We start from the raw sequence: 16445 nt of genomic DNA on the forward strand, positions 1-16445 counted from the left end.
AGAGCTGGGGGGGTCACCCAGAGAAGAGAAGGCTCCAGGAAGACCTGAGAGCCCCTTGCAGGGCCTAAAGGGGCTCCAGGAGAGCTGGAGAGGGACTTGGGACAAGGGCCTGGAGTGACAGGACAAGGGGGAATGGCTTCAAACTGGCACAGGGTGCCCAGAGAAACTGTGGCTGCCCCATCCCTGGAAGTGTCCAAGACCAGGATGGACAGGGCTTGGAGCAACCTGGTCTTGTTGAAGGTGTCACTGCCGTGGCAGGGAGTGAAATGGGATGAGCTTTAAGGTCCCTTCCACCCCAGACCCTCTGTGACGCTGATCACTCCGAGTGTGCACTTTACCCTGCCTGATTCCTGGTGCTTATGAGCACAAACGGCATTTTCCAGTGAGTTTTCCCCAGCTCGAAGCCCTGGGCAGCCCCAGCTCTGCAGCTGCCAACCTGCAGCGTGGCAAATGGGTTTTAGTCCCGGGGAATCCATTCTGCCAGATAAACTGTCCCGAGTGCTGCCGCTTCGGGGTGCAGCCTCTGCTCTGGACCATCGGGATTCCCCATCCCTGGCCGGAGTTGCTCCCTCTGTCCTTGCCTGCGAGCCTGACCCTCTCCCTGTGCCTCTCCAATCCTGTCCCTCGGTGGAGGTGCAAGGGCTGGCTCATGTGACGGTGCCGGTGACGACACGCCGGGTGCGGGGGGGGGGCCCAGCGCCGCTGCGGGATCGGAGTCCGGAGGAAGAGGATGCAGCAAGTGCCGCTGTGAGCCCCAGGAACATCCCCTGAGCCACGGCCATGGCACAGGCAGACCCCCAGAGGTGCTCCCGAGGAGCGGCTGAGCCAGGGTGAGGAGACACTTGCAGGGGGGAAGAGGTGGCGTGAGCCAAGGGGAGCGTGTCCGTGTGTCCTGCACGCTGTGGAGGCACTGGGCAAACTGCTGGCGGTGGCCCTGGGGCTGGGGTGAAGGCGGTGGATCAGGGTGGGTGGGCGGTGGGATTTCTGTTGTGTAACGGCTGTGCACTGCCTGCAAACCCCTGGCTTTCCCCGGATTTGCTGGAGCAGGGAAGCGGTGGCGGGGATCTGCAGGTGCCATCGCTGTCCCCTTGCTGCTGGCAGGGCCGTTCCTGAACGCTGGGGCTTTGTGGGGGTGGCACCGGGCAGAGTCTGTAAGTTTAACAAGCCCTGTCTGGTTTTCCTGAGCCAGAGTCTGAAGTGGAGGATTAATTAACCTGTTCTGGGGAGGTGATCAAAACACTGAGAAATCTGTGTTTAGAGATGAGCTCTAACAGAGTCACTTTTCACTTGCTGTCTCTGGCATTAAGTTCTGATTTAGAGATCTGGACATTCCCAACAGGGGGACCTGTGCAATGGCAAAGCATCACTGAGCTCGTTTTCCTCCTTTATTCCGATCTGGTTATTCTAGGATCCTTGATTTGCAACCAGCTAAGGCAGGAAATATGATCTTGATAAATATTTATGGCTGTCAGCCATTTTATCATTCTGCATTACTCCTGGAAAAAATATAAGGATGTTTCCTCATTGTCTTCTGTCAAATGGACAGTTGTGGTGTAGGGCTGGAGACTGCGGGATTCTGCTTTGGGAAGAGAAATCCTGGGGCTGTAGGATGGGCAGGCTGGGCTGGGTGGGGATCCTGGAGAGTGGGATCAGGCTCCAAACTGCACCTGCCTGGTCTGGAGTGTGTGAGTTCCTTCTGCACGTGGGATCACATGGGCTGTGGATGTCATCACCCAGGCTGAGGATGGGATCATGGATGGGATCACACTGGCTGTGCCTGAGGGATTGAGGGGGCCATCGGGGTGTTGCTGGGGGTCCCATGACCCGCAACCCCTCTGGCACTGCAGCTTTGTGCCCTCAGGGTCTGGTTTGTGGTGCTCCGTGGCAGCCCTGAGCTGGGAGAGCATTCCCAGGATAGCTCCAGGCCACTGGTCTGGGCAGTTTTTCTGGGACAGTGAGCATGGAATGCCCCGATCTCAGCCTCTTGCAGAAAATGCTTCTCAGGGTGTTCTGTTTGCTGGGTTTAACTCTCCTTTATTAATACTTTAATTTAGGACAGCTGTATCTTTAATCTGTAGGAAACAGTGCAGTGGATATGCCAAAAACCCAATGGAATAGGCAGTGAGAGCCTGCTGTCTGCAGCACGGAGATGGGAATGGCTGGGGTACTTTAGGAGAGTTGGTCATTCCTGTAGAAGCAAAAAGAACCCCTCAGGCTGGGCTGCCTGGTTTGGGGATGGGTGTGCAGGGGAGTCACTCACCTGCTTTTCAAGGTGGATTTGGTGTTGTCTTTGGCATTGCTGGGCTTGGTGAACTCGTCATTCCCCCCAGAGCCACCTCATCCCTGGGAATGTGGCCGTGGTAGTTCCTTGTCTGGGGGGCATGGATGGATTCTGGCTTCCCACAATGCTCTCACCAGCCGTCAGTAACCACCCCTCCATCCCCAGATCTATATTCCAGCTTTCCCAGAGCACAGGGATATTAAAAATACACTGTAGTGCAAGGTGGGGGGCCCTGGAACTGGGAATTGGATGTGGATGACCGTGGTGAAAAGGTCTGGTGTGCCACAGAGTCTCCCAGGTGGGCACTGGGATGTTGTGTGTCCCCATGGAGCTGGGTCAGACCCTGCTGAGCTCAGTTCTGCCACGGGCACAGTCTCCACGTCCTTTGGTGGCCTTGGCTGTGAAGAGCTGCAGCTCTGGTCTGCAGGTGGGACTCACTGAGCTGCAGGTGACTGGGAGGAGGCCTTGGCTTGTCCCCTGTACCAGATCCCTGCTCCAGGCAGCTCCCATTGCCTTGGAGGCCGTGGGCAGCACTACCCAGGCGGGCAGGAGGAGCTCCAGGTACCTCAGCGCTCCACGGCCTCCCACCTGGCTGGCTGGTGTTATCCGGGGGATTTATTCAGGGAGGTTCTGGTCCATCAGATTTATAGAAGAGCGCTTGGAATTTCCAGTGGGGATATTTGAACAGGGAAGCCTTGATGCCAGTTTGGGTATTTCCAAGCTTTTTGCCTCAAAAATGTCATTAAAGCCAGGAATTCCTTGCGGCTCTTGCCAAACGTGCCCTGTTGGCTTCCCAGTGCAAGCTGGGGCTCATGGCCTGGGCTCTCACCATTGGGAAGAGCTCTGGAGAACTCCAGTTCACCTTCTTTTTGTCCCAGATGAAGCGAGGAGCCTTTTTAAGTGGGTTATTTTGTGGTGGTTGTCAGTTCTGTACATGACTCATCTTGTTTTCCCGTGCCTTCTTCCCTGTGAAGAGGCAGCTGTGCCAATCTGGGAGATGGGTTGGGAAGACATCACAGCTCTCTTTTCCCCTCCTGCTTTAGATGATGGGGCAGAGGGCAGCTGTTTGAATTCCTTATTTTTCCCATCTGGAGACACCTTTGCCCCGGTGATAGCTGCAACCTAAATACTCTGAGTGAAATATCAACCATTATCCTTCTGCCTGGGAGTTTTAACCCTGCTCTTCCCCAACACTTCCCAGTTTTGATGGGATTTTGACTTTTGCTCTTCTGTTTTTCCCTCTGGATGACTGGAGACACTTAGTGTCTTACAGAACCATGATTTTGGGGGTGTACACCCACACTAACCATCGTTTTCCGTGGGCTGGAGCAGGTTAGGCAGGAGGTTGAGTGGTTTGGCTGAGTTCTCTCCACCAAGGGAGGCTGCAAGCCTCAGTCTGGTGTTTTCCCAGTGGTATCCCACCTGATACCACTATTTCTGCTTTCCATGCCCCACTGAATGCTTTGCTTTCCCTGTTTCCCTGCTCCCATGACCAGATCTACCTGGGATTCCCTTCAGCTCTCCTGGGGGGTCTCAAATATTCCCTTTCTCCTCTCCCCTCTGCTTACTTCAAGTGGCAAAATATCCTCACGGCAAGTCCTGGATTTAGGGAAAAGTCAACATCTAGTGATGATTCACTTTGGTTTTGAACAGTCATTTCCAGGAACAGCCCCATCTCCATGTGAGCTGCTGGAGCTGGGAAGGCTGTACCCGGCACAGATCACCTGGGAAGGTGTGCCTGGGGTATTTAGCTCGGGAACATCTCAGCAGCTCTTTGTTCCCACTGAAATCTGTGCTTTCCCCCCCTTAATTAGTGTTTCGGGGTTTTATAAAAAAGGGGGAAACTAAGAAATGCTCAATTTTCCCCGTTCCTCCCCCACCAGGCTTTTCCACGTATAATGGAGGAGGGATGAATGGCAAAAGCACCATGATGGATTTCCTGGAGGAACCTCTTCCTGGAGTGGGCACCTATGAAGATTTTAACACTATAGACTGGGTGCGAGAGAAATCCAGGGACCGGGACAGGCACAGGGAGGTAAAAATTCCTACTGCTCCTCACTGGCACTGAGGGCAGGATAATTAACTTTGTTAATCTTAGTTCTGGTTGCTGGGGTAGGGAGGCACTTCCTGGAGACACCTGGGATGAAGGGGTTACCCTTAGGGTGGGAGGTGAGAGCTTCAGTTAGAGGAAAAGGAGCCTTAAATCCCCCATGTTGCAGTTTATCAGTTGCTGCTTCTCTTCTGAAGACTTTTATTTATTTAAAATGTGGGTTTCAGATAGGCAAACCAGCCTGTTTTTCTGCTTTCACAACTGCAAAGGTGAAAGATGCTCTTTCTGTTGGAATTTTTTTGTTTGAGAAGTGCAGTTCTTCCAGAATTCTTCCAGAATCCCTTTGCACCACTGTGCAATTAAAGGAATTTGCTCAGAAGGCAAGGGGGACTTTAAATGAACTACCCATGTCCTCAGTCTGCTCCTGCCTTGCTGGCAGCACTCTTGGAGGGTGATGACTGAACTCAACTTGTCTATTTGTTTCCCAAAATATTCTTTGATTCTTTATTTTTTTTCCCCTGGGCCTCACAAAACAACTTTGTGTCTTTGCTAACAGGACCCAAATAGAGCACACACTCTGCTCAGGGTGGGAATAAATACAAGAAATACAGCACAATGCCCAAAAATTTGAGTGAGTGCAGACCCAACCAAGGGGCTTTGTGTCCCTGCTGCCTCCTACCCCAAAACTGGTCCTGTTATTGGGTTAAGGGTCCAAACCCCAAAACCTTGTCATGGGTGTGGGTACAAAGGTGGTGCCCATCAGCGTGGCACAGTTTCCTGCCTGCAGAGATCAGAGAATCATGGATTGGTTTGGGTTGGAAGGACCTTAAAGATCATCCAGTTATAACCCCCTGCCATGGGCAGGGACACCTCCCACTATCCCAGGTTGCTCCAAGCCCTGTCCAGCCTGGCCTTGGACACTTCCAGGGATGAGGCAGCCACAGATTCTCTGGGCAACCTGTGCCAGGGCCTCCCCACCCTCACAGCCAGGAATATCCTTCCCAATATTGCATCTAACCCTGCCCTCTGGCAGTGGGAAGCCATTCCTCTTTGTCCTGTGATTCCAGGCCCTTGTCCAGAGTTCCTTTCCAGCTCTCTTGGAGCCCCGTTAGGCACTGGAAGGGACTCTAAGGTCTCCCGGGAGCCTTTTCTTCTCCAGACTGGACAACCCCAGCCTGTCTTCATAGGAGAGATCAAATCAGGTCAAGGCAGAAGTTAGGGCTGGCCAAAGAGCTGTGGGGTTTGTCCAATGGAAAGAAATCTAAAGGAAGTAGTTTTGGCAGCCACCCCAAGCCCTCCTGGATTCCGTCACAGGGATCAGTGTGGCATTTGGAAAAACCCAACAGGAGCTCATCCAGGCAGAAAGGATTCTTACTGCATTTATTCCTCATTTAGTGGGCATTAGTTGTGTGCATCAATGTGCCTTTTTATCTGGGAATAATAGTGGTGAGCTGGAATGTTTCCCTTGGGAGAGGCAGCTGGGTACTCGGGGCACACAATGGCCGTTCTGTCCCCCTTTGTCCGCCTGTCAGGAGCAGTGAGACTGACAGGTCAGCTCAGCCTGGGGCATCTGGGATGGGGCTGAGTCTCACTTCCCAGTGCTGCTTCCCAGCCTGACCATTCCTCTGTGCTGGCATTAAACCTGTGACCCCCTTGTGTCTGTATCCTTGAGGTCCTGGCACAGAGAAGCTGTGGCTGCCCCATCCCTGGAAGTGTCCAAGGCCAGGTTGGATGGGGCTTGGAGCAACCTGGGATAAGGAAGGTGTCCCTGCCCATAGCAGGGGGTTGGAATGGGTGATCTTCAAGGTCCCTTCGCACCCAACTCATTCTGGGATCCCATGACCCTTGATCCATTCTCCTACACCTCCCAACCAGAGCTGCATTTACTGCACCAGCTGTAGGTGCAGCTGCTGTCTGATGCTTTTTCTCTCCCCTCACCCCCCCAAAGTACAGTGACAATGTCACCAAGTGGTTCTTAGAGCATTTACACCACAGTGGATCGTGTCCTCATGGATTTTTGTTTCCTTTTGAAATCCCTTTCCCAGATCACCAACAGAAGCAAAGAGTCCACCTGGGCGCTGCTGCACAGCGTGAGCGATGCCTTCTCAGGCTGGTTGTTGATGCTCTTCATTGGGTTGTTGGCAGGTAAGAGCAAACCTCCAGGGAAAACTAATTCCTGTGCTACAGCATCGGGATCAATTCCTCCACAAGCCCTGGCAGGTCCCTGGAGCAGGGTTTGTCCCTGGAGTGAGGACTTGTGCTGCCACCGAGGGCTCTGCCGCTGCGCTGTAGTTCACAGACAACTATTTTTAAGTGTTTTGAGGCCCCGTTTGTGCAAAAGCAAAGTACAAAACTGAGGCTGAGAGCTGTCCTGGACACTGCTCTGGGTCTGCTGCTGGTACAGAGCTCTGAAACAAATAAAAAATGTTAATTAAAGCAGAGCTGATGGAAATGCTGGGCTGGAGGAGAGTGCTGTGCTTTGTGTACGTCTGTGCCAAGCGCTCCTCGGGGGCACTGCAGAGGTTAATGCCAAGGACTGCCAGCAAGAGTTACTTCTTTTTTGGGGTTTTTTTTCCCACTTTACTTGGATATAAAAAGGAAGAGGTGTTTTTTGGAAGTCAGCTTCTTTCAGAGGTTGGCTGGCTGAGACCTTTCAAATGACTTAGAAGCAAACTTTGGCCCTAGGGCAGCAGGAGTAAATCCCTTGGATACAGATCTTCCCGATAGGAAGCAGCAAAGCATCTGTCACGATAGGAAGCAGCAAAGCATCTGTCACGAGGGTCGAAGTGAAATCTCCTGTTAATGTTTACCCAGGAAGGTTGCTGGCCAGTTTGTCATTAACTGCTGGATTTGCTGAATGTTGATTGCAGCCTCTGAAGCTTGTGCTGCCACTTGCTCCTATGGATCAGAGGTCCCTGTTCCTGGCCTCTGCTTTGCTCCGGGGGTTTGGGTGAGAGCAGAGCTGATCCCAGTGATCTTCGGGGATCACAGAAGTTATTAATAGAAATTACCTGAAGATTCCTCTTCTAAAATCCAAATTCTGTGCTGGCTCTGCTGGCGTTGTTTCACTTGGCACAGTTGTAACTTTCCCCTCCTTTATTTTTCTTTTTTTGATTTGGCACTGGAAATGTTTTTTTCCAAATTCAGAGTTATTCCTGTCACAGTGTCGGCGTTGTTGGTGCAGCTCCTGGATTCTGGTGACACATTTTGTCTGAGTCCTCCAGGAATGTTGCTGTGCTATATTTAATAAACAGTTTTTCAGTGTCATTGGGAAGAATTAATTGCTGGGGATGCTGGGTGGGTTTGAACACAGTCAGCCTTTGAAATATCATCAGCCGTGCTGTTCCCTCACCTGCTCTTTTCAATATATTGAAATTATTCAAAACCAAGCAAATCTGCCCCTTTACCTCTCCACAGAAGGAATTGTAGGCAGAAATACCAGTGTTTCTCTATGTGTGAGTCAGGAACTAGTGGGGCAGGCTGTGACCTTCAGGTGTTTGAGTGTGCACAAGGTGATTATAAACTATTTTGGTTTTTTTTTTTCCTTTAAACCAGGTTCCTTGGCAGGGCTGATTGACATCTCTGCCCACTGGATGACAGATCTGAAGGAAGGAGTGTGCTTGGCAGGGTTCTGGTTCAACCATGAGCACTGCTGCTGGAAATCCAACACCACCTTCACCGACAGAGACAAGTGTCCCGAGTGGAAGAGCTGGTCCCAGCTCATCCTCGGCTATGGAGAGGTGACTGCAGCTGGTTTTGCTGCTGGATTCCCCAGTTACCCAGCCTGTGTCATCCCAGGGAGTGATCTGGGTGTAGATGCCAGAAGTCCAAGCTCTGGGTGGTTCAGTGGTTAAACGCTTGTCGTTGGGGTCTTCCAAGGGTGTCAACAAGTTACTGATGTGTTGTCCTCAGATGGGGATGTGGGGAAGCAAAACACTGCCAGTTTTACAGGTGCAATGTGTTAGTTGTGTGTCCAAGACGTGGTGCTTGGAGGGTATTTTGCCCATGAACATTTTGGGGGAATGTCACGGGCTCCAGGCCTGTGTTTGGGGCAGCTCTGTGCAGTGGAGCAGCTGCTTGACTGGGACAACACTGAGCCACTTCCAAGCTGAGGTTGAACTTGATCATCCTAGAGGTCTTTTCCAGCCTAAATAATTCCATGATTCTACTCCTGTACCTTGTTTGCTGTTTAATGAATGGCTTTTGGAGCTGGGATTGGTTCATCCCCATAACCCAGCACGTGTACCTTGAAACCTCAGGCTTGGGGGAGCTCTCTCCATTTTTGGCTGATAACTCTCTGAGATGACCTGCTGTTTCTCTGTGCTCACTTCAGTGCACAGGTTTGATATGGGGTCACTTGAAATTATCTAATTTGGGCGTTTTTCTCCGTGTTTTTTCAGGGGGCGTTTGCGTATATTCTCAACTACTTCATGTACGTTGTCTGGGCCTTGATGTTCTCCCTTCTTGCTGTGCTGCTTGTGAAGGGGTTTGCTCCATATGCCTGTGGCTCAGGGATCCCAGAGGTGAGTGAGAGTGAGAGTGGGTTGTTTTTCAGGTGGGGTAGGGGATCCACCATCCAAAACTTACACACACCTGCTACGGAATAACTTCTTCCACTTCAGGTAGTGGTTTAACGTATGGGTGTTTTTCCAAGCCATTCCTGAAACATGTCTAGTTCTAAAATCTCCATGCAATCCCTTTAAAAATTAAGATGTTTTGGCATTTACTGCAGGAGGTACTGCTCGGGTGTTTCTCCATCAGGGATAGGGGCCCTGAAGGAAGGACTCAGGTGGCTGGTTCTCCCTTTACATGGAGGGATATTTTTACAGACTCTAAGTTACTTTTGATAGCTCGTGGAGGGCACTCTGAAAGCTGTAGGGAAGGGTAGGGTTGGGAATGCCCAGTAAATCAGGAGCTCTGACCAGGGCTTGAATGAAAGCCTGTAGAGCTTTGTGTGCTTGACTTCCAGATCAAAACTATCTTAAGTGGTTTCATCATTAGAGGCTACCTGGGCAAGTGGACGCTGGTCATCAAAACCATCACCCTCGTGCTGGCCGTGTCCTCGGGGCTGAGCCTGGGCAAGGAGGGGCCCCTGGTCCACGTCGCCTGCTGCTGTGGGAACATCCTGTGCCATCTCTTCACCAAGTACCGCAAGAACGAAGCCAAGCGCAGGGAGGTGCGTGGAGACACCCAAGTGGGGAGGTCGTGGCTCTGGGGCTTCCCCCCGGGGGTAAACTGTTCTGTTCTGGCATGTTCTCCGTGTGCCAGTGTGTACCACGTGTGCCAGTGTACCTTCTGCTGAACCAAACCTGGCAGAAACCACTGGGTGGGCTGGCAGGGTTTGGAGGGCTCCAGAGCACTTCCACTTATGTTACACCGTGCTGGGACACAGGGGGAATGTGAGACAGGAAAACTCGGGGTGTTCTGTGGGGTGAAATTACTGCTATTGTATTGTACTGAAGCTTTATCTGAGGTGAAATGGGTTGAAACAGAAGAGGAAGTTGCCAGTGATGCCACTTCTACCCATTTGGGGCTGGGACTGTTGAAATGCTAACACTGATTTTTTTGGAGCTACTTCTCCCTCGGGAATTGGCTCACTCCACCTTTTCCCTGCTGCCTTTAAGGCAGGTCAGACCCAGCTGACCGTGCACTGGCTGGAGATAAACATGTACAAATTTAAGTGAAGGCAAACAGAAGAAAGGAGTGGTTGGGAGGGCTGAGAAGTCTGACTGCCTTTGTCCCTCCCTCAGGTGCTCTCAGCAGCCGCCGCCGCCGGCGTGTCGGTGGCTTTTGGTGCGCCCATCGGAGGAGTGCTCTTCAGCCTGGAAGAGGTAACCTTGGCTCTTGAGCTGGTTTAGTGCAGAACTGGCCCTGCTGGGTTAAAAACACGGCCCACTCCTGCCTGCCGGGCTGTGGAAAGCAGAGCCTCTGGAATACTGTATGTACAAGGCCAACCTAAAAGCTAGTTCAGGTAATTCTTATGAGTGCTGGAGGGTTAATTTTGGATCATGTCTGTCTGTAGCTTTGCCATAAACTGGTTGGTTTCCCCTGGTCTGTCCATGCTCGGCATCCCTGACTGCTCACAGCCACAACTCTTTCCCATATAGAATCACAGAATCACTGAGGTTGGAAAAGACCTCCAAGTCCAACCTGTGACTGATCCCTACCTTGTCAACCAGACCAGAGCACAGAGTGCCACACCCATCCCTTCAGGGATGGGGACTTCACCACCTCCCTGGGCAGCCCCTTCCAATGTTTAACAACCCTTTCAGTGAAGAAATTCCTCCTGTTGTCCAACCTGACCCTCCCCTGGCAGAGCTTGAGGCCATTTCCTCTTGTCCACTCTCCTGACAGCTCTGTCCCAGGATACTGGGGAACAAACTTCTCTGACTTATCAACCCCCTTTTCTTCCCAAGGAGCTTCTAAACCTTGATCTCTTGATCTCAGGTGTGAAAAGATCACTACTGCTTGCCTCAAGGCTTAGCTCAGGGGAGGGCCATGATGGCTTTCAGAGGAGGGCTGGAATGGATTTGCTCAGCTGAGCACTAGTTGTGGTGGCAGCAATAGCAGGTGCTGCTGTTTGGCACTTTGGACCTTGCAGAGCCACACAGTTCTCCAGAATCAGCTCATGGCTGATGTGTAACACCTTTTATTGTCCCAGTGAGTCGCTTCAGGGATCACAGAGGGCACTTGCTGCAGTGGAAGTGGGGAGGCCAGGGCCCATCCCACGCATTGCAACCGCTGTTGATCGGGAGCTCCAAATCAAGCCTGGGCTGCTTGGCTGGAGAGGAGGGAACGAGCCAGCAGACATGGATCTCTGCCCTGGCTCTATTTCCTGCAGTGGGGCAGTGACAAGTGTTAAAGTGACCAAATCTGCTTTGTTGTTGCCTCCAGGTGAGTTACTACTTCCCTCTCAAGACGCTGTGGCGCTCCTTCTTCGCCGCGCTGGTCGCTGCCTTCACCCTGCGCTCCATCAACCCCTTCGGGAACAGCCGCCTCGTTCTCTTCTACGTGGAGTTTCACATGCCGTGGCACCTGCTGGAGCTGGTGCCCTTCATCCTGTTGGGAATATTTGGTGGACTCTGGGGAGCTTTCTTCATACGCAGCAACATCGCCTGGTGCCGGCGGCGCAAGACGACCCGGCTGGGCAAATACCCCGTGCTGGAGGTGTTTGTGGTCACGGCCATCACAGCCATCCTGGCCTTCCCCAACGAGTACACCAGGATGAGCACCAGCGAGCTCATTTCGGAGCTCTTCAACGACTGTGGGATTTTGGACTCGTCCAAGCTGTGCGAGTACGTGAATGATTTCAACAGCACCAAGGGGGACGACCTGCCGGACCGCGCTGCCGGCCCGGGCGTGTACACGGCCATGTGGCAGCTGGCTCTGGCCCTCATCATGAAGGTCTTCATCACCATCTTTACCTTTGGCATGAAGGTGAGGCTTGCTGGAAAGGACTCCTGGTCTTAAAGTATAATTTGCTCCCTAACCGGACATGTTTTCCCCCCAAGCTCTGCTCTAAGGTGACAGGCTGCAGTTATTGGTCTTGCCCCTCGTACCTGAGGGCAGTAGAAACCTTCCATCTTGAGTGCGAGCACCAAATGCAGTCACAAAACTGGTGTCTCAGGGCTCCACATCCTGTTTTCCAGACACAGAATTGTCCTGCTTCAGGCCTTTTCAATATATATGTGGTACAGATGCAACAGCTAATTGCAAAGCAATCGATACCTTAATTTGTAAATGCTTAATCGTAGCTGTTCCTTGCTCAGATGGTTTGGAACTCATTTGGTGCAGCCTCTGGAGCTGCAGTTGTAGTGCCCAGGTCTGAGCTCTCCTGCAGTGGGATTCATGTGGTGGAGCTGAGTATCTCCCCTTTCCCCAATCCTCAAGGATCTGCCCGGAAAGGTGACCCCACCACAGAGGTTTGGCATCGTTGTTGCCCTGAGGTGGTCGCTGACATTCCAAGGCAACCATTGAGTCTGTAAGAGAGACAGACAAGGTGTGACAAAGCTGTATGGCCACTGTGGAAACGAAAGGGGAGGGAGGGAATTCCCTGATTCAAACAACAGGTGCTTTCAGAGCCCTGGAACAGCACAACAGAGCTGAAATGTGCTGGCAGTGGCTTTGCTGGGTGTCACTTGTGCTGCGTGTGCTAATTCCCTGTCACAGTGGAGTCTGAATTTCTGGCAGGGAAGAAGGATGATTCCACGCCCAGTGTGTGAATGAAGAGAGTGGGAAAATCCCATGCCTGCAATAAACATGGTGGTGTGGTTGGAAAGGTGTGGAGTTAGCGGCGTGAGGGTGAAGGTTGGTTATGTTCTCTTTTGAGAAGAGCTTGTCCTGTTCCACACCAACCAATTGTGTGGCTGATTCTCCTGGTCAGAAAGGAGATAATTCAGACTCTCTTGCAGAGAATTTGGAGCATGAGGGTGCAGGAAGGGCAGAGGGGACAGGGCTTGGAGTAAGCTGGTCTAGTGGAAGGTGTTCCTGCCCGTGGCAGGGGGTAGAACTCAATGAGCTTTAAGGTCCCTTCCAACCCAAACCACTCTAGTATTCTCTGATCCTTGACAGTTTTTATGTCCCTGCTCATTGCATGGGGGTTGGCCTATAGAAGACCTTTAAAACATCGCTTCCAACTCCACAGTTCTGTGACTTTAACTCCAGCAAACCCTCTAACTGTGTCCCTTTGGGGGTTCCATCCCTCATCTGTGAAGCCTCCGGGCGCCGGCGCTCACCGACACGTTGTTCCCACAGGTGCCCTCGGGTCTCTTCATCCCCAGCATGGCCGTGGGGGCCATCGCAGGGCGGCTGCTCGGGGTGGCTGTGGAGCAGCTGGCCTTCTACCACCACGACTGGGCCATCTTCAGCGGCTGGTGCAGCCAGGGGGCCGACTGCATCACCCCCGGCCTCTACGCCATGGTGGGCGCCGCGGCGTGTCTGGGTAAGCACAGCCCTCCCCAGGGCCAGCCCGCGGGCTGGGGCTTCTTGGCCACGTGGAGAGGCGTTGTAGGGGTTGAAGGCTGAAACTCGGGCGATCTTAGAGGTCTTTTTCAGCTTTAATCACAGAATGGTTTGAGTTGGAAGGGACCTTAAGGATCATCTTGTTCTGCCTCTCAGTGGCTCTGTGGTGGAGGAGCTGCAGTTGTGGCAGGCCATCGAAGCTGGCTTCACCTCCGGAGCCTCAGGACACTTAACAGAATGTGCCATGTGTTTCTCATCCTGTTGGTGTTCTTTTGCCAGCCCCAACCTGGTGCTGGACACGGCAGGCTCCGGTGGGAAGCTCCAGGGTGGGAGCCAGGACAGATGAGGCTGCCCAGGGACTTACATTTTCCTATGGGATTTTTAAAGTAAAATGTTTTAATTCATTTTACGTCCTGTTCTGGCCTTAAGTATTGTGATGCAATTCTGCTTTCAAGTGTTTTTTGGTAACATTTCTTCCTCTTGGCTGAGTTTGAGGGTTTGGGTGCACGTGATCCAACTTCACTTTCCAATCTTTCCAGACCTGTAATTCCCAATCCTCTTCTCCACAAAATATGTGTAACTCTTAAGGCATTACTTTATCAGGAAAAACTCTCAGGAACAATAAAAACATGTTACCAAACCCCATCTTGGACCTTTTTAGAGGGGATGCAACTTATCTGATCAACCATGTCTAGTGGAAGGTGTCCCTGCCCATATCAGGGGGTTGGAACAAGATAGACTTCAAGATTCCTTCCAGCCTTCTGGGATTGTTTGAATGTAATGGGAAAATAAATAGAAATATGGAACATAAATCCAGTTCAACTTCATTTGCAGTTCTGTTTGCCACTGGGCAGTACTGAAGTGCCCCTTTAGGGGTTGGGTATTGGAACAAAACTCCTCCGAAATGTCGCTTTGGGACTTGAATCTCAAAAGCATAATTAAAATGTGCCGAGACAAAACCCCACAGAAACCTTGCACCCCATCCCACGGACGGAGGGTTCCACTCATGCCAGAGCCCAACAGCACCACCTGTGCTGGTACCAGCCCTTCTCTGGGTGGCAGAGGGCGGGTGAAACACACCTGGGAGCAGGTGGAAAATCCCCCAAATCACCCGTTTGTGTCATCTGCCTTCCTGTGCTGTGCCTGCAGGCGGGGTGACCCGAATGACCGTGTCGCTGGTGGTCATCATGTTCGAGCTCACGGGGGGGCTGGAGTACATCGTGCCCCTGATGGCAGCAGCCATGACCAGCAAGTGGGTGGCCGACGCCATCGGGCGGGAAGGGATTTACGACGCCCACATCCGGCTCAACGGGTACCCCTTCCTGGAGGCCAAGGAGGAGTTCTCGCACAAGACGCGGGCCATGGACGTGATGAGGCCGCGCAAGAACGACCCTCCCCTGACGGTCATCACCCAGGACAGCATGACCGTGGAGGACGTGGAGACCATCGTCACAAAAACCACCTACAGCGGCTACCCCGTGGTGGTGTCCCGGGCGTCCCAGCGCCTGGTGGGCTTTGTCCTCAGGAGGGACCTGATCATTTCAATTGGTAAGGGGCGACACTGCGCAGGGCAGTGCTGCTGTCAGAGGCCTTAAATGCCACCTGAGGAGTTCAGACACCCCTCGTGCTGGTGGCTGTGCTTCCTGGTGCCTCCTGCTTGCATCGGATGTGAAAGACAGGGTGGCTTGTCACGGAATCCCAGAATCACTTGGAAAAGACCTCCAAGTCCAACCTGTGACCAATCCCCACCTTGTCACCCAGCCCAGAGCACTGAGTGCCACATCCGAGTTGTTCCTTGAACACCTCCAGTGATGAGGACTCCCAACACCTCCCTGGGCAGCCCCTTCCAATGTTAAACAGCCCTTTCTGTGAAGAAATTCCTTTTGATGTCCAACCTCCCCCGGTGCAGCTTGAGGCTGTGTCCCCTTGTCCTGTCACTTGTTACCTGGGAGAAAGGGCTGACCCCCACCTTTGCTACAGTGTCCTTTCAGATCCTTGTAGAGTTGTCCAGTGCCATTAGTGTGGCTCTGCTGAGTTTGTGAACTTCAAGGCATGAAGTGTGAGGCTCCTTTCCAGCAAGAGCAAAGCCTTCCTGGCTTTGTGGCGACTGGATGTGGGAAGCTTTGTGAACTGGTCATGGCTCAAACCTGTCTGGTTGGTCCAGGTGCTGAATATTGGGTCACTGCCCAGGTGGGTTGAGGGAGGTGGGTCCTGAGCTCGCTTTGTCTGTGGCAGGGCTAGAGGAGTTTTATAATTAAGTTTCTTTGTCTGCAAATCAACTCCACATGTTCCTTCTCTCTTTTCAGGTGAGATTTCTGCCTTGGTTTCAGGATATTCAGTACAGTTTTTGGAGCATGTGACTGTTGCTCTTGCTCTCCTGAATCAGTACCTGGGCAAATGCTTATGTCAATAGGGAACAAAATATCTAGGAACAAGTGCACTGTGACATTCTGTGCATTGCCTGCCTTCTGTGAGGCAGCTCTGTAGTACCACCACACATGCCCTTGTGTTCCTTGGAGTCTCCAGGGATTCACTAAGAGTGATCCTGGTGTTTGGGCTGCCAGGCCAGCCCGCTCCCAGGGAGTCTTGGAATGCTGCTATTGAGTTGCAGTGTGGCAGGTGCCCACATTACCTGTGGGTGCTCTCGTGGGAAGGTCTGAGGGATGGCCAGTGCTTGCCATGTTTTCCATTCCTGACCCAAGTGACCTCCATGGAGCCTATGCAAGTCGTTAAGGGCTTAAAAATAGTCCTTTAACTGCTCTGCATGGGACCCAAATTGGTGACTTATAAAAGTACAAAGCATTTTATCTACTGCCTCTTAAAACTGGGAAGTTAAAGATCTCCAGAACTTGTATTTACCTGGCCAGAGCACAGTGCTGAGGTGCAGCAGCCTTGGCCTTGGGCAAAGCACGTTCTGGTCTCACCCCTGGGGTGGACCTTTGGAGACCTTGGAGGTTCTGCTCTCTCTTCTCCCAGGTAACAAGTAACAGGAGGAGAGGAAAGGACGTGGAGTTGCGCCAGGGGAGGTTTAGGTTTAGGACACTGGGGAAAGTTTTTTCATGGAAAGGGTTGTCCAGCACTGGCACAGGCTGCCCAGGTGGTGTCACCATCCCTGGAAATGTTCAGAAAACGTGTGGATGTGGCACTTGAGGA

The 16445-nt window shown here is 52.3% G+C and overlaps 1 protein-coding gene across 5 annotated transcripts in view; it reads left to right on the top strand.

The window, feature by feature from the left end:
• Positions 1-16445, top strand: part of LOC108497945 (H(+)/Cl(-) exchange transporter 5) — a 36972-nt gene that overhangs the window by 17040 nt on the left and 3487 nt on the right. For 4 of the 5 annotated variants that reach the window (XM_017816111.1, XM_017816120.1, XM_017816101.1 and 1 more), the window contains exons 3-11: positions 4165-4316; positions 6377-6476; positions 7887-8071; positions 8732-8854; positions 9301-9507; positions 10082-10162; positions 11226-11768; positions 13086-13272; positions 14442-14840. In XM_017816111.1, the coding sequence (XP_017671600.1) occupies positions 4165-4316; positions 6377-6476; positions 7887-8071; positions 8732-8854; positions 9301-9507; positions 10082-10162; positions 11226-11768; positions 13086-13272; positions 14442-14840 (1977 nt within the window). Of the gene's footprint in view, positions 1-691; positions 831-4164; positions 4317-6376; positions 6477-7886; positions 8072-8731; positions 8855-9300; positions 9508-10081; positions 10163-11225; positions 11769-13085; positions 13273-14441; positions 14841-16445 lie in introns of those variants that run through there. The other variant, XM_017816134.1, reaches the window with a different exon arrangement.

Source organism: Lepidothrix coronata, unplaced genomic scaffold, assembly GCF_001604755.1.
Source record: "Lepidothrix coronata isolate B3197 unplaced genomic scaffold, Lepidothrix_coronata-1.0 Scaffold2, whole genome shotgun sequence".
NCBI lineage: Eukaryota > Metazoa > Chordata > Aves > Passeriformes > Pipridae > Lepidothrix > Lepidothrix coronata.